This window comes from Penicillium citrinum, assembly GCF_028827155.1.
Source record: "Penicillium citrinum strain IBT 23319 chromosome Unknown utg000006l:1.0-3011923.0:1.0-3012962.0, whole genome shotgun sequence".
NCBI lineage: Eukaryota > Fungi > Ascomycota > Eurotiomycetes > Eurotiales > Aspergillaceae > Penicillium > Penicillium citrinum.
In genome coordinates, this window is record NW_026622691.1 from 35,001 (window position 1) to 52,294 (window position 17,294).

General features: G+C 43.6%; 7 protein-coding genes across 7 annotated transcripts; 4 read left to right on the forward strand and 3 right to left on the reverse strand.

Moving 5' to 3' along the window:
• Positions 1-488: 488 nt before the first annotated feature.
• Positions 489-2,021, forward strand: N7469_006555 (FAD-dependent monooxygenase spyC; the record flags this gene model as incomplete). The annotated part of the gene is made up of 3 exons (XM_056645473.1): positions 489-781; positions 841-1,121; positions 1,180-2,021. 3 exons carry the CDS (start codon positions 489-491, stop codon positions 2,019-2,021), a joined length of 1,416 nt encoding a protein of 471 aa, XP_056498914.1.
• A 2,233-nt stretch (positions 2,022-4,254) lies between these two features.
• Positions 4,255-5,465, forward strand: N7469_006556 (FPP/GGPP synthase family protein; the record flags this gene model as incomplete). Its single annotated transcript, XM_056645474.1, has 4 exons — positions 4,255-4,407; positions 4,474-4,628; positions 4,676-5,002; positions 5,057-5,465. 4 exons carry the CDS (start codon positions 4,255-4,257, stop codon positions 5,463-5,465), a joined length of 1,044 nt encoding a protein of 347 aa, XP_056498915.1.
• Positions 5,466-6,531: 1,066 nt separating this feature from the next.
• On the forward strand, positions 6,532-7,407 carry N7469_006557 (TMEM53 family protein; the record flags this gene model as incomplete). Its single annotated transcript, XM_056645475.1, has 1 exon — positions 6,532-7,407. The coding sequence occupies one exon, from the start codon at positions 6,532-6,534 to the stop codon at positions 7,405-7,407; it is 876 nt and encodes a 291-aa protein (XP_056498916.1).
• Positions 7,408-7,634: 227 nt separating this feature from the next.
• Positions 7,635-9,176, reverse strand: N7469_006558 (uncharacterized protein; the record flags this gene model as incomplete). The annotated part of the gene is made up of 3 exons (XM_056645476.1): positions 7,635-8,555; positions 8,615-8,986; positions 9,045-9,176. 3 exons carry the CDS (start codon positions 9,174-9,176, stop codon positions 7,635-7,637), a joined length of 1,425 nt encoding a protein of 474 aa, XP_056498917.1.
• A 1,280-nt stretch (positions 9,177-10,456) lies between these two features.
• Positions 10,457-12,109, forward strand: N7469_006559 (uncharacterized protein; the record flags this gene model as incomplete). Its single annotated transcript, XM_056645477.1, has 1 exon — positions 10,457-12,109. One exon carries the CDS (start codon positions 10,457-10,459, stop codon positions 12,107-12,109), a length of 1,653 nt encoding a protein of 550 aa, XP_056498918.1.
• A 127-nt stretch (positions 12,110-12,236) lies between these two features.
• Positions 12,237-13,739, reverse strand: N7469_006560 (NAD(P)/FAD-dependent oxidoreductase; the record flags this gene model as incomplete). Its single annotated transcript, XM_056645478.1, has 6 exons — positions 12,237-12,318; positions 12,370-12,443; positions 12,507-13,400; positions 13,469-13,516; positions 13,578-13,622; positions 13,683-13,739. 6 exons carry the CDS (start codon positions 13,737-13,739, stop codon positions 12,237-12,239), a joined length of 1,200 nt encoding a protein of 399 aa, XP_056498919.1.
• Positions 13,740-14,666: 927 nt separating this feature from the next.
• N7469_006561 (uncharacterized protein) lies at positions 14,667-15,704 on the reverse strand (the record flags this gene model as incomplete). The annotated part of the gene is made up of 1 exon (XM_056645479.1): positions 14,667-15,704. The coding sequence occupies one exon, from the start codon at positions 15,702-15,704 to the stop codon at positions 14,667-14,669; it is 1,038 nt and encodes a 345-aa protein (XP_056498920.1).
• Between the last annotated feature and the right edge of the window lie 1,590 nt (positions 15,705-17,294).

The following is a 17,294-nucleotide window of genomic DNA, read 5'->3' on the forward strand; positions in this document are numbered from 1 at the left end:
TAAATAACTCTTTTTCACTGGTTTCCCATATTAAATCTTCCCTTTGCCTTGGATGTATTAGCCTGAATGATTTTGCTGGCTGTTTGAGCCAGACCCCTCATCTTACCAAGACTCATTATAGTTTCGTGAGGAGACAATCTATATTATAAAACAGTTAATACGTAAGATGATTTCGGCTATGGCGAGCATGAGCATGATTGCTATGCCATGGAATGCAGAGATGGTCTCGGATGTAATGCATGTGACTGATATTAGCCCAGAAACCATGGAATAAAACTATGTTCGTATACTCCCGAGTAAGCCACCAGACCCTGTCTAACAAACTTCTTCGCACAGCAGATACCGGGATTCGATTACAATTGTATGCATGGTGCAATAACGGCCCCTTGATCAGACACTCCCGATGAATTTGATTGTTCGGCAGATTGGATATTGAAAAAATTCATACACACTCAGAATTACTGAGATTCATCTCATAACATACCAAGATGAAGAAGAATGAGCACCAAGTTATCATCGTCGGCGGATCAATCGGAGGTCTGACTTTAGCACACTGCTTTCAACGCGCGGGTATAGCGCATATCGTTCTGGAGAAAGCAAATAATCCGACGTCACAGATCGGTGCTTCTATAGGGATTCTACCAAATGGAGCTCGCATCTTAGATCAACTAGGTTTATACGATCAGGTTGAGGAGCAAATTGAACCTCTGAGCAAGGCAAATGTCACGCTCCCTGGGGAATTCTCCTTCAACAGCTCTTATACCAAGGTCCTGAATGAAAGGCCAGTAAAACTTAATCACCAAACATTCAATTGATTTCCATCTGACCGTTGACTCGCAGGGTTAACAGATTTGGCTTTCCCATTGCATTTCTAGACCGCAAGGTAATGCTAGACATTCTCTATCGGAATTACCCCGATCGCAATAAAATCATCCTGGGGCAGAATGTTACGATGGTAGAGACGTTCTCGGAGGGCGTGGCAGTTCATACAGCCGGTGGACTTGTATACGGAGGCGATCTTGTTGTAGGCGCAGATGGTGTGCACAGCATCGTTCGGAGGGAGATTTGGAGGGCAATGAAGAATACTTCACCCACTCGAGCCTTGGATGAAGATAGAACTGGTGAGTTAATGTTTAAAAATATTAATGGTCTCTATTTTGATTTGCTTATTGTATTCAGGCCTCACGATTGAATTTCGGTGTATTTTCGGGATTTCGTCAAACATTCCAGGATTGAAGCTAGGCGAGCAAGTGAATGCATTGTTTGATGGCTTGACTATTATCACAATTCATGGAAAAAAAGGACGAATCTATTGGTTCGTCATACAAAAACTTGCCAAGAAATATGTCTATCCTCATTGTCCTCGATACACACCAACAGATACTTCAACTGTTGCGGAAAAGTTGAGGAACGTCGTGTTTTACAAAAGTCTCACATTTGGAGATCTATGGGACAATCAAGAAACAGCTTCCATGACAGTACTGGAGGAGAATATATTCAAGATCTGGCATCATGGTCGATCGGTTCTCCTCGGTGACAGCGTCCACAAGATGACGCCAAACTTTGGACAGGGAGCCAACATGGCAATCGAAGATGCTGCTACATTGACAAATCTATTGAGAGAGGCAGAAAGTTCAGCCAATACAGAGATAGCAAATGTCCTTCGTCAGTATCAAAAAGTTCGATATAGTCGTGTTGATTCGGTTTACCGGAGCTCCAGGTTTTTAGTAAGGCTCCAGGCCAGAGATGGACTGATTAACACTCTGCTCACTCGATATTACATACCGTACGCCGGGGACTTACCTGCCGATCTAGCATCGAAGACAATTGCTGATGGGGTAATATGCGATTTTTTACCCAAGCCAAAGCGCAGTGGAGACGGATGGACTAAGTACGCCAGAACGCAGAGACGGAGCTGGGTCTGTTGGCTCTCATATGGTCTTATTACTTTCGTTCTTTGGTTTGCTTTTACTATGGGTCTTCGGTATCGGGGTTATATGATCAACCTGAACCTGGCATGACGTCGAATTCTTTCAGTTAATGGAATCACAGGTGATATCGCGTTGTGCAGTTGAATACTGTCTCTCGGGGGTGTTATTACTTCTTCTAGAGTGAGCTCCAAGAGCACAAAATGGTCTTTCATGTCTTGCTCTTCTATTTATGTTTCTATCTTTTCGTGGTCTTTTTCAAGTGCCATACAGTCTAGAATACTCAAGAGTGGAAATCGCATTCGGAATCCTTTATCATTAGTTTCAAATAAATGACTGAAATCGCCTTTTAATTTAAATCAGACTGATCATATTAGAATGCTGTGTTGGTTGTGAATAGAAATACCAATGATACTTTAGGGACATGACTCTTGCATATGATTCATCATAAGGATTTATATCTAAGTTCACGCCCTCAGAGTATTCAATTCATCGTTCATACTGTAGTTTGGACTCGAATGTTACAAATATTCCGAAATTACTTCGGCATTCATGGGAATTTTCGCTCTTCTATTCGATGTGTTTGCGTTCTTTGTGGAAAATGGTCACCTCTTTCTAGAACGGCATTATCGATATTCTATGAGCTACACGTTAGAAATTTACTTTTCCTGGATTTTTTGAGCATTTCATTTCCTCTCACGGGAATGACATCTCTGACTATGTTATTGAACGCTATGGATTTTTTCAACCCAAAGCATATATTGGACCTCCCCGGTCACCCTCCCTCGTCGCTATATGCAGTTTCATTCACAATCTCTAATATCCGTATCTCGTCTATGGCCATGATTGACGTATATCAGCCTAGTTGAAGTGCTCCTCGAATCGCTCTTTGATTTCCCCTGTGAATATTAGTAGAAGTAAGAGACTAGCAGACTGTCATTCAGCCGAAGAGCGTCTCTATAGATTCCGGCAATTCAATCTCTTCAGCCAACACTGACCTCAGTTTTGGCTGAACAGTGAGTTTCAGGATCCAAACATTATCTGCAGTGCCTATGAAGAGAGGTAAAATCCCTTGTCATATTCACTATATACCTTCGACATTTTCCATGACAATTGGCTTGATTATGGTATCTTGTTTAGCTACATTGTGCCCCCTTGCTGGTCTCATGTGCAAAGCAGTACTAGGCCGCTCTGTGGTAAGGATAGCCCCTGTGGGATATTATATCATGTGGGATTCACGCGATCCGATCCCAATGTGTTGTTAGCGTCACAAGGACTCAGCTCAGCGATGCATGCGTAGTATCCTTGGCATGCTGCATCATCGGCCACCGCATCCTTATTCACTCCCATTAGGTCCAGAGTCTATCCAATTTTGAAATTCACATCTGGACTGGTCCCTGGATAATGTTGAATATCATGATACTGAACTTCGGTCTTAGAGCTCGTCGGGTTCGACTTGTGCATTATCTGAGTCTGCACAGCTGATCTGGGTTCTCACTTCGTCTCATACCCATGCGACAAAGCAATATTCTCTTCGGTCTTGGTTAGCCATACTGTCTTCATCCGTATATGGTGTGGCTTCCTAGATCCTTACAATATGCCAGCCATTCTATACTAGCAGAGGGTGGATATTCCATCATTAAACTAGGTCTTCGCTAGCTAGCTAGCTATATCTGCGGGCACCAACATGCTAGGCACATGGTATTGTCTCCCACAATACCTTCTTTTTTTGGGTGTGCGCCGTATATTTCCAAGTCAACTAGAAGTTGAGATATTGCACATGCTACTACCACGGTGTTGGCAAGGAAGACTGACTTGAATTGATAGAGTAGTATAAATGGATATACAGATTGCGTGACTTGCCCGATCCCTGTTGAAAAGACCTTCCCAGTCACTACAAACGATAAGTGCTCAGATAAGATTCCAAACTTAGCTTTATCCATACAAGGGGCGTAATATTACAAGACAATCATCTCAGGGGTGGGCTTCCGAGCGCGCATAAACACTGTGGAAAAGGAAAAAGAAAAGAAATAGACGATAATAGAAAGAAAGACAACAATTGGCTCTGGGCTCGGAACTTCCTAGACAGTTCGAACATAACCCCACGTTATTCACCTGTTGTGTCTGAACAAACACAACATTCCTTGGTATTCTATCTGTTCCATCTCCATCACTGCGGGAGTGGGTAATTGAACTCATAAACAACTCAGCCCCAAGGTTAGAAGCAGCCCTCCAAATGGCCTCCAATCTGGCAAGCAAAGCTATGGATTTCTTTCGCTGGTTTATCACGCAAATTACCTTCTTGCGTCCCTCCAGAATCAATAGCATGTCCATCGACGCTTACTTGCAGCGCGGTTATTCAAGCCTGGCAAACTCGAAGCTCTTCGATGTCCCGAAATTTGCGCCGCGTATATCATCTCTCGAGATCAAATCCCTGGATTGTACAAGCTCCGACAAAATCGCTTTTCAATACGAAAAGGTTCGTTTCGTTGACCGCGGCTGCACTCCACACATGCATTCTCTCAGATACTGATTCTACTTTCAGGTTGTTAGGGCACCATTGGACTACTTGCTGTCAATCCCGGGAAAGGACATTCGCAGCATGATTATCAACGCATTCAATGAGTGGCTTCTCATACCAGAAAAAGAGCTTTCTATAGTGAAGGATATCATCAATCTATTGCATACAGCTTCATTGCTGTGAGTTTATTAAACCTTCAGGCTGATCCAATCTAACACCCGACCAGTATTGATGACATTCAGGACGGATCGCGTCTTCGTCGTGGAAAGCCTGTTGCACATGACATATTCGGGGTTGCACAGACAATAAACTCAGCAAACTATGCATATTACCTCCAGCAGTCGAGGTTGGGAGAGATTGGGAACCCTCAAGCTTTTGTTATCTTCACGAAAGCTCTTCTTGACCTACACATGGGACAGGGCATGGACTTGTATTGGCGAGATGCGGTCGTTTGTCCTACGGAGGAGGAGTACACTCGCATGGTTGCCTACAAAACGGGCGGTTTATTCCATTTGGCATTGAGTCTGATGCAAATCCAAGGTAATCAGGAAAGGTGTGAATGATAGTAATTTTCTGACTTTTCAAACGCGCCTCTAACCCAATATAGAGACCTTTCCGATCTGATGGAACTTTTGGGTATCATTTTCCAAATTCGTGATGACTATATGAATTTGCATAGCGGGCTCTATGCTGAAAAGAAGGGGCTAATGGAGGATTTTACGGAGGGAAAGTTCTCCTTTCCTATAATTCATAGTATACACACGACGCCAAATAATTCAGACCTTCTTGAGATCCTCAAGCAGCGGACAGAGGATGAAGTAGTCAAGATGCGAGCTTTCGAGATCATGGAGTCAACCGGCAGTTTTGAATATACCCGAACGAGGTTGAGGTTCCTTCACAAGCAAGCGCGTGATCTCGTGGAAGACCTAGAGGTTTTGCTGGGCCCCAACCGGGGAATTCATAAGATCCTTGATTTGCTCGAAGTCGAACCCTCAAGGGGAGCGGGAAAGAGTTGATTTATGTCTGTCTTTTCGCATGCAAGTGAGCAGTAGTGCGATCCTAGGACTAGCTAGCACAGAATTTAATAACGACATTAAACATAACTCTTGGAACTCCATGCCGCCCATTAGGTAGTCTCAAATGCGGCATTCATTACAGTATTCTACGAGACATAGTAGTTATCCCAAATTTTGACTGCATTTATTGGGTATCCATTAAGATACGGCATCTATAAAAAGACCATAATGTAATATCTAGGTGGACATGACAATATTAATAGATACCTATACTACTAGGTAGTAGTATTCAATGGCTACTAAAATCTACTAGGTTAGTACTACTATCTCTACAATATAGACAGCAGAATGACATAAATAATACCACTATACAACTCAAATCGTATACAATACGTAAAAAACTACACCGTGTAAACAATACAACAAAGCAATACTTTAGATAGCAAGATTTAGATGCCGATATTAGCAAAACCTGAATTTTAAATTAGCACCTGCTCTTGAACTTCAAGAGCGAAGGATGGAAGACAGAACATGGACAATGGACCTATATATATATATATCTGCCTTGGTATTAGTAAAGCTCCTTTAGTAAAGGAGCTTCTGCTGGAAGCTGGTAGCTATATAATACCGCGGGAATACCAGATATTGCTAAAAAAAAAAAAAATACCATATTATAGACAAGAACCGAATTGTCCATTCGACTTGAAGCTTTCATAACACATGAGAATTGGACCGAGGTACATTTAGCCAAGAGGCTCAAAGTTGTATGATTCGCCAAATTATTCCCAACGGCCCACCCCATTTCGGAATTTTGGCCAGTGTCGATCTGTATTTTCCCAACGAACCTTCGCTGTAGACAGGGAGTTCGGATCAACTTCCAAATTGGATAATTTTTGATTATTCTACCAGAATCGGTCCGATTTATGCATCCCGTATATAAATCTAGATCATAAAGTGAAGGATAATCTCGCCCTACGCCACCATTGACGCGCGACTTGATTTTCGCGAATCTCTGAATTTTCCTTTTTAACGCGTCGCATTGAAGATTGCTCCAGAGAATCCTAAAATGGCGCCCAGACCACTACCTTTCCCGGGATTTACCCCTATCTCTGACCGAGTCTATCTTCGCAATGGACATGAAAAGGCCAGACCAGCTTTAGCTCATGAACCAACAACCATCGTTATCTTTGGGTGGGGCGATGGCATGCCTAAAAACGTCTCAAAATATGCCGACGGATATCATGAGTTGTTCCCAAATGCTAGAATCGTTGCTGTGCTATCCAAAACTTTTCATGCATCAAATCAACCCCTCGATGATCGGATTGAAGCTATGTTGCCTGTGATTGACACTGTCTTTCCAACTCCCACCGGAAGTGGCAATGGAGAGGAGCGAGTGTTATTGCATGCGATGTCCAATACCGGAGGCATCTTCCTTGCTGCTGCATTTACCGCATATCAAAAACGCCATGGCTCGGACAAAACTCTTCCTCATACACTACTAGTATGTGATTCTACACCAGGCAGCCTTGATTTTGCTTCACAGGTTGGCCGTTGGTCACGAGCAATGGCCGTAGGGACATCAAAATACTTCCCCTGGCCATTTATCGTCACTCAAGCACTGTGGTACATGTTCCTGTGGGCAAACTATGCGTGGGAATTGCTGCGTGGAACCGAGCCCTCGGGTGTGTGGGCGACTCGAGTGATGAACGATCATTCTATTGCTCCGATTGAAACCAACAGACTCTACCTTTACTCTAAAGAGGATGAAATCATTTGGTGGGAGGATTTGGAGAATGCTGTTGCCGATGTCAAAAGCCTAGGCTACAATGTAGACCTTGAGATGTTTGAAGGCTCGCCACATGTTGGACACATGAGACTTCATCCAGAGCAATATTGGGGCAAAATCTCGAGATCTTGGAATGAGGCTCTGCCGACGCGTTGAACCACGTGATTAGGGTGTTTTAAGTATGCATCTCATATAGAATGGTAATTTTAGACGGCATGTACTATATATTCTTATACATCAATGCAGAAAGCGATCTGATTTTTCAAAGTCATCAAGAACTATTATTTCGTTCACGGAGATCCAGCAAAGTAGAGTCCATCGTCATTTGCTAACCCTCAAGCGACAAGTTGAACCATGTCGAACCATGTTGATCTCTTGATGCCCTACTCTTGCGTGATATCGTATCCCTTCTCGGCCAAAAAAGCTTCCAAAGACCTGTCTTCCTCTTCAAGGTTGAGCTTGCTGCTCTCAGGAAGAAGACAGTAGACAATGATACCCAGGATTGCTACACCACCAGCCAAGTAAAATGTAGAACTATTGCCCGCGGCTTTTTGCAATGGCGTGAAACACTCAGTTCCCACAGCTGCTCCAGTTCTTCCAAATGCAGTCGCAATTCCGTATCCCATTCCTCGCATGGCAGTTGGGAAGGATTCGGAAGAAATCAATCCGATAGTTGCACCAGGGCCCATATGTCCAAATGCCTGTAACAGGCCGTATAGGACGACGAACGCAGCGATATGCTTCGACAACTTGTCATAGGTGCCTCCAATGATGAATCCCAGGACCATGTAGCCTGCAAACCCCAGGATTCCAGTGTTTCGTCGACCGATTGCATTAGTGAGCCAGGCACCAAGTATAACACCAGGAACAGGGAGAACCGCCAGGATCACTTGCCATATAGCAGTCTTTCTGATATCACTGTCTTGTACCAGGGACGAAATGATGGTACTAGACATGATGCTATTGGGAAAGTTGATAAAGTCATATAAGAAGAACGCCAAAGATGTCGTGAAGATACGCCACCAGTATCGGCGGGCGAGAAGTAGGTATATTTTCGGCGATCGACGCTGACCCTTGAGATTGGATTCATGAAACAAAGTCGAGTCCACCATGAAAACACGAAGAACAATGATTATAATAGGCAGTATGGTAGCAATCGAGTAAATTGCATGGAATGTGATGGTCAGGTTGTTGTCACTGGCAATTAAACAAATCAGATAGATGATTTGCAAAATCGGACCAGCAAGGGTAGCCATTAGTGTAGTGAATGACACAAACAGTGGGCCTCTGTATGCTCTCATTACCTGCAACACCCCGTGTCAGAGAGTTCTAACAACTCGACAAGAAGTGGAAGTGGTCTTACGTTATTTGATTCCTCAATGCCCGCTGCAGCACTTGGTGGATATTCACCCCCTACACCGAAACCCGCGATACCACGAGCAACAACAAAGTACCATAGCATATCATATGATGGCTGTACACTCAAAGCAGCAGTAGACATCAATGTACCGATGACCACCAGTGAAGATGTGAAAAGCAGACCGGATTTCCGCGAAAACATGTCAGAGGTATAGCCTAAAGCAACGACACCCAAGATGGCTCCAATGATCAAAGAATCACTAATTCGTGTCTTCATATCCGAAGGAAACCCGGCTGATCCAAGTAGTTTCTTGAAAATGACATTGGTCGGATTGGCCAATGAGTTTTGAAATCCATCACTAAAATTTGCAATGTACTACACATTAACGTTAGTAAAAGGGTAACCACCTGGAGGTACTTAGTAGACCACATACACAACTGAAAATAGTGACATTACTCCGCCATTTCTGAGGATGGGTAGAATCTTCCACTTTATTCCCAGCCTCTTCTCCAATTACGACAGTATCACAATTGGTGGCTTCATCTTTCTCATCTCGATGATGCATTTTCATATCGTAAACCTCCAGCCTTGACTCTGGAATCGTGAAAATTTTTCATGGACTTGGAGGGGAAGTCTCGCCATATACAGGTTTCGATAAGATGCAGCTAAATGCTTAGCTGGTCCACTCTTGTGATAAGAGGTGCATTCAAATAGAAATTTTCCATGTTAGCTCCCGACTGACCCACTGCTAATCTTTTTGACACACCCCCGCGGAGAAGGAGATATAAATGAGGGAGGAGGTTATGTGATTTGATCTATCTCCGTTCTGCTATCTTTTGAATCTAATCAAGATCTAGATGATCCGAGAAAGATGTGTGCCGAATGGATTGCGCCCTACTACATGCATGCATCGCAAGATGTCGGATAAGGCCGTGGCCAGTCGTTCAGCTAGTCAATGCTTGTTTGTGGAGCTAAGAATAGGGCGCGTTTTAAAGTGCCGGGGAGCTGTGGCCAATTCGCGAGATGCTCGTAATACCATCTCATAATCTTGTTCTTTTAAGTGATTTCGGTGGCCATTGGATAAACACTTGCAGGTAAATAATAGCTTGGGCACTCTACCGATATACCCAAACATCGAGAGCAAACCCTCGATGAATTTCTATCATTGACTGAATAAATGAATGATTTTTCTCAGTCCAAGTATCAAACTTGACGATTACATTTTAAATTCTTATCCGATGGAAAGATAGAGCTTCTTTCCCAGATGATGAAAGGGGGAGTCATCTACATGCCGATCATCACCGACCGTATTCGGACGCCCAGCCCCCCCCTTGACAGCATCAACGCACGAAAAGACTGCCAGGAATGTCAATTCTTTAGAGAATTCCCCCTTTATTGGTGCCGCCTTCTTCTTTTCCTGGAATAATAATCAAGTTCATCAAGCGTGTAAAGCACATGTTCATCCTCGAGCACCCTAGTCGGCACGAAATATCAAACAATGCCCTTAAAATTGCAATTGCTTCTTGATGCGAAGCTTCTAGTATTTCAATATCTAGCTAAATTCCCCAGCACCCACCCAGAAATGATTGCAAACAGCGGTATTCAGATAACACCCGATAATTCAGGCATTAAAGTATAACTATAAACCCTACTTGGCAGCTTCATCTTTCTGCAAACATCCATGACCTTCAGGACAGGCACTCGTCATTCACTTCATGGACTGTTTTCATACAGAGAAATGCTTTTCTTCAATTCTCAAGGTCAACATAGGTTCTATCCTCGAAATGAACCCTCCACTTCACATGTCTCCAAAGTAGACGACGGCCTCCGGGTAGTCTCTTCAATATGTTGACGCCATCTTTCCCATCGGTCTTCTCTAGTCGCAAATACAAAACAATAGCGACATTTGCCGCTGCATCACTGATAATCTTCACCTGTCTTCATCTATTCGAAACTCCATATGACAAAAAATTTTCCATCTCCTCTCATCTACCTTCGACCGGATCCTGTCCACGAAAGATCGCCGAGACAGACTCATCCGCACTCGCCTTTCGTTGTCGGATACAGGCTGCACAGGAGAATGCAAAGTCCGCGCTGAAAGCACAATCATCGACTCCCGAACAGGCTATAGCTGAGTATAGGCGTCGATACCAGCGAAATCCACCGAAAGGATTCTCCAAATGGGTTCAGTTTGCTCTTGAGCATGATTCCAAGGTGATTGATGACTTTGACCAGATTGATCGTGATCTCGAGTACTATCGCACACCTGAAGCCCGTCGAGCTTTCGAACGTCTTAACGCACAGAAAGACAACTGGCCATTTACAAGACGAGTCATTGTTCAGGATGGAGCAATGAACAGATCCGGGTGGTACATGTATGACGATTTTTGGAGTGGTTTGGTGGAACCATTCATCGATGAGATCCCAGATAACTTCATGTTTTACATGAGTACAATCGATGAACCACGCATACTCAGCAAATCAGGACAACAACCAACTGAGATAGAATTCACGACCAAAGATGGCCACTCAATCGAGGATTTAGTAAAAGACTCTTGCACGCAAATTCCTCGCCAACTGACAAGTCGCCTTGGACATGAGAAAGATGTCTGCAAATTCGATGATCCAGGCAAACTACACGCCCTCATTACTTCGCCCAGTTCATTTTCATACACCCACTCACCTGTTCCCATTCTTAGCTTCGGACGCATGTCAGCTTTTCGCGATATTCTAATCCCATGTCCTTGCTATGCTGCACACCCTTTACTAGGTGAAGACAAAGTGCCATTTCTGGATAAGAAGCCGAGTCTATATTGGCGTGGTTCATCAACAGGAGGTCAAGCCTCTCGCTTCAACTGGCGTTTCGGCCATCGACAACGTTTCGTTGCATTTGTTCAGGCCCTACAAAACGCAGCGAATGTCTTGGATGCAAGTCGACATTTTGGATTCAGGGATAGGAACCTGAATGATAGGCGAATCACGTTATTCAAGGATATGTTCGACGTCCAGATGGGTGATTACAAGCAATGTGAACTTGATGGAGATCGTACAGCATGCAAGGATATGGAACGAGTTCTTGGGCCATCTAATTTTGAACCCGAGGATACATCTATCAACTACCGATATCTTTTCGATCTGGACGGGAACAGCATGAGCACACGATTCTATCGTCTCTTGTCACGGAGAGCAGTCGTCCTCAAACAAACCTGGTTTCATGAATGGCACGATGATCGCCTCATCCCTTGGGCTCATTATATTCCAGTTACCATGGAAATGAATGAGCTACCCGATTTGATGGATTTTCTCGTCAATGATCCCGAGGGAGAGCGACTATCTGGGGAGATCGCAGAAGCCGGTTATACTTGGTCGAAACAAGTTCTACGAGGGATCGATATTTCAATTTACCTCTATCGGCTATTCTTAGAACTGGCTGAGTTATACGGCCCAGTTGATCCAGAGAGTGAGGGATTCAAGTCGGCGGCAGAGAGAATACCCTGAGATTCTTCATTATTACCAACTAGCTCCATAGACTACTATTCGAGCGTTTATTTGTGAATACTCAGCGCTTGCAATATAAATCAAACACTTCGAATTCATTATTATCTATCTCATGCTTGCTAGAGTCTTAAAGATGATATTGACGAGGGTTCTCAACCGAAATACCCAATCGTCCCCACATAGCTTCGACATTCATATCTTCTTGGCCACTGTATGATTCGTTAGCATGATGAAACCCTCTCTGGGGTTTCTAAACCTACTCTTGCTTCTCATTAATCCAAGGCTCTGTCTGGCCCTCGGCAGTGTTGGGGTTGCGGAAAATCACATTGTATTTCTGCGCAAGATTAGCATGAAGAACAGCACACATCTAAGCCATATTGTAGATCAATCTACTCACCATCCCCAATGTAAGATGAATTGCACCAGGGCCTTTTACGAATGTGTCCTGTGTCTCCTTGCCCTCGATCAAGGACAGAATGTTCCTTGCTACAACTCCAGCTTGCACCGAGCCTGGTCTGGCTGCCTTTTGTGCGCCTGTGTCGGCGATATCACCCACGGCAAAGATATTCGAATATTGTTCATCGAGGAGCTGCATTGTTGGTCGAATTCGAACAAAACCATTTTCGGGGTTAATTATAGATGGACCATCGGATGTTGATGGTGTTAAGTCGGAGACCATTTGGTTATTCGGTGTTTGCCCAGTCGCCAGTATTACGAGGTCTGTCGATTCGGTTGTGCCATTTGTTAACTTCACTTGAAATGTATTTCCATCGTTAGGAAATCCTCTTTGCGGAATTGAGACTCGAGATCCAGTGATCAGTCGAATACCCAATTCATCAAAGCGTCGCTTAATGAGATCGTGAAGTTGTGGATGGAAGTTCGGCATAACTCGTGGTCGTGATTGTACCACCGTAACATCTTTCTCCGGATAGTACTCCTTCAAATCAGTAGCCATTTGGACCCCGACAGCTCCACCGCCGACGATCAGAATAGACTTTGATCTCTTAACATCTGCTTGGTGTTTCTGGAGATACTCGACAGAGGGAAGCTTTTCATCGCTTTCCATTGCTGCGGGCTTGGAGAGACGAGTACCAGTGGCCAGGACGACGTAATCAAATGGAATTTGACGAGATCCTTGCCATTCACGATCAAGTTCGATATGTTCTGGCTTTACAGACAACACACGGGCCTGTACGACGCCATGCGATGCGGCATTGGGCGTGCCAGAGAATATTCCGCTGTATGGGATGAAGGCCTTGTGTTCTTGGCCAGGAACAATAGCAAAGCGGGGCTAGAATCATATAACAATTAACAATTCGCTGCACGATATGCTGATTCTTGTAACACAAGAAGACTTACAAATGTGAAAAGGTGGTGGAAATGGCTATGGGGTTCAGTGAGGAGAACCTTCAAGTTGTCCATTAGTATCATCACAATATAAACCAATAGAAGCGTATTCTGTACGTACCCTATGCGTCGGAGGAATGATTTTTGCAAGCTCTTGGGCTGTTGACTATTCACGAGGTCAGAAAATGCTCCAGACAGTAGTTAATGCAATTGTGCTACTACTCACCCGGCCAACAAAAGAGCCTCCAACGACGATAATATTCCGTAGAGTGTTAGCAACCATTTTGATCTATACCGAAGGGTTTAAAATAAAAAGGAATCCCTTAAATTCCCCCAGGCAGTAGCAGATATAAATACCCCGGGATCCTCAGTAGACATCTGCCTTCTTATCTGATTAACTCCGAGAAAAATTACTCTTTCAGGAAATCCCCGAACATCCGGAGAAGATTACACCCGGCAGATTCCCCCACAACAGCCGAATGTCGCCACCAAATGGGCGGGCGAGAGCCGCGGTGGGCACACCTTGATCCGATTGAATTTGCCGTTGAATCTATTCACGAAGTGAATCAGCAGAAAATAGTAAGATCATGGACTTGATATACACTCGTGGATGAAGATGATTGTACGCGTAAAGCGAATATATACACTACCTCCTGAATCGACTATCCTCGTTAGTATTTTCTTGGAAGGAGGTCGATTTATTTCCAGAAGTTCAGAAAGGTGTAAGGGATCTATAGGTCTTTGAAACAGTGCGCGGTCTACCAGCTATTTTTCAAGTTTAGCCTGCCACAATCAATCTCCAGGTTGTACAGGGCTGTATCGGGTTCAGGCAACAAGGCAATAATCTGGCAGGGATTGATGTATTCCACAGTTCAATCGTCTAGGTTCGAAGGGAATTTCTGAAAACCACTTCAAGAGAAGTGGAGTATTCCATTCCTATTCGGCCTTGCCTATCATCTCTCAAAACAACTCTCAATTTGATAGAAGGGTGTTGCGGCTAAAATGTCTGCCACTATGGGAAGACCATTCATGGCCTTAGCAGAAGCCAGTAGAAGGGGTTCAATTGAATAAGATATTTTTCCATTTGTCCATTTATCACCTACGTCTTTCATTATTATTCAGCTAGTTCATACGTATTACATTCCATCCATACTAAGCCTCCAATTCCGTAATTACGAAATTCCCTTATTACGAAGACAAGTCAATATACTCATTCCATGGAAATCTTGAGCACCTTCGCAGGTTCTTTAAATGTCCCCAGCACAGGTGCGACTTGTCCTCCACTCGTTCCCACGTAGAGAGTCTTCCGGTCATGCGATAGACGACAAGAAGTGGCACCAGGCAGTTCAGTAGAGAGTTGGCCTCCAGCAACTAACGAGATCTGACCGAAAGGAGTAATGCGAACAACCGAATTCTGGGGGTCGGTAGCAATATACGCCGTGCCATCTGGATCCACATCCAGACCGTCAGCTAAGAAACCACTGGCGATGATCTCGTACGGGCCGACTGGGTTGGCATTCTCATCCACCTTGACACGACCGAACTGCATACGGGTGGTACACGAATAGTAAACGTATCCATCCAGAAACTTCACTCCGTTGATTCCAAGTGGCAATGCTACTCCCTCAGCAGGCATCATAGTGGTATCATTCATGGCGACGGCATATTCACCTGTCTTGATGTTGACTTTCCAGACAGCTCCCTTGGGGCTGTCAGCGATCAGAACCAGATCCGAAGCCTTCGTAAACGCAGTCATTCCATTCAAAGCTGTGGCGTCTGGGAGAGCAGCAATTTGAGAGACCTCTGCAACTTCTGAGACTCGCTCATTCTGCTCTGCTTTAACGTTAAAATCCAATTTTTGGACCGTAAATGAGCCAGGGGTAGGCTGATATGTCTTCGTCGAGAAATTTCCCACGACAACAGCAAAGACATCATCCTCGATCTCTGCGATACCAAAGCAGCTCGTAGCGTTTGCGAAGGAGTGAGCTAGTGTCGCATTTCCATTGGCGGTATTGACCAACCAAACTTCTGGCGTATCAAGTCGAGTAAGAAGCAGGTTTCCATTTTGACGAAGCACGACGTTATCGATCCAGGAGCCATTCTCAGGAAACTGATAGAGTGTTTCGAGTTTCACATTCGGCTGGTCATTGCGGTAGGGGGTGACTGATTCGAAATGGTGCGAAGCCTGCAAAGCAAAGACTTGAGGCACAGTCGCCAGAGTAGCAAGCCAACTTGACTGTAGTCGCATGATTCAAACCAAAACGCTGTTGGGGATGCAGATGATAGAGATCGTAGCAGCCGACGCGTGTCGCTGAAGTTTGGGTTTGACACTGAAACAATTGGGGAATGGGTTTTATTTCCTCTTTGCTTGCTTATGCATTAAACATGAAATGAAGCTCAATTGCACATTCCTCACTGGATGTTTTGATTGTGTTCTGGTGAGCATCCCTGCATTCCTCGGCTTCAGGACCGAATTACAGCAATTTCCTCAATGGTGAACTATGAGCCACAATGTTAGGCTTTATTTCAAAGCCTTCATGGCTGCAGTAAGAATGTTCTTATTATTTTGGACAGTTATCTGGTACTACCAGATAATTCTGGTTCACCGGGACGCTCTAGCAAAAGCAGGTAAATATACAGTACTAAACCCTCCAGGATTTAGTACATTTGTAGTTCAATTGTGAATTTAGACATCAACTATACTATATCAATTGACAAAATACAATACTATTAAACAAAATAAAAATCTTAATGTACCAACTGCAATAATTGAGAAACAATATATTGAACAACATTCAGAGAAGATAAATAAAATATTGCTCCAAAATTATGTTGTACTAGAGAATAGTCCACTGAATATAATTTTTGGTGAAGAATCGACGAACTTTGCAAAGATCTACAATCATAACATAAAATATAGTCATAAAACAGATGAAATGAAACTACATTTAGCACCACAGTTGAAAAATATAAAACAAACCGAAGAATCTGATCAAAAAATAAATCTTCTTCTGTCAAGAAATAGCCGTTTCATCTACGCCGAAGAGAAATCGAAAACACACAATCTACAATACATCGTATTAGAATTGAAAATAAAAAAAGATTTTCTGGATACTAGACTTGACCGGATAGATATTGAACTTTTCTGCGGTATACCTTTGTAAACATTTGACGACTATACAAAAAAAAATACAAAAACTGTATATACTATTATCTACAAAACATTCCAGTATACCGGAAACGGGATCATGGATATATTCGGATCCTATAAAGCATCGCAATATTTCAGTAGTTTTCGAAATCAGTTTGACCTCTCAGTCTTCAGACTTTGATTCCCGGTGAACAAGTCCGAAATACGCTAATTCCGTTCAGGATCACCGTTCTTTCATTTGGGCAGAACTTTGGGAGTATTGGCTATACAATATCCTGGGATATACTGTAATAAGCCTGTAATGATACATCGAATCCTTAGAACCGCTTGATAGATCTAGCGATCTGCCAAGATCGTCTGTCTGGTGGGCAGGTATTGATACGGTATCGTTGTCATACCCGAGTATACTCTCTTGCTTCCCTTCTGCTGCATGAAGGTAAAATGTTCGGAAAAAGATAACGGACTCAGCTGACAACTGGATATGAATGAATACCGATAGTTGTTTTTAGCTGACCCTGTTAAAACTTAGTCTAGTACTGTAGTGCCCGATAGTTTAAAATTCCTCCAAGAAGACGATAATACGTACTGTGACCTCCAATCATGTCCCCCAAACTGAGAGTATTTCTTAGGAGGCTGTGAATCAGGGTGTTTTTATTATTTCCTATCCTGGTATGTGTACTGTAGTAT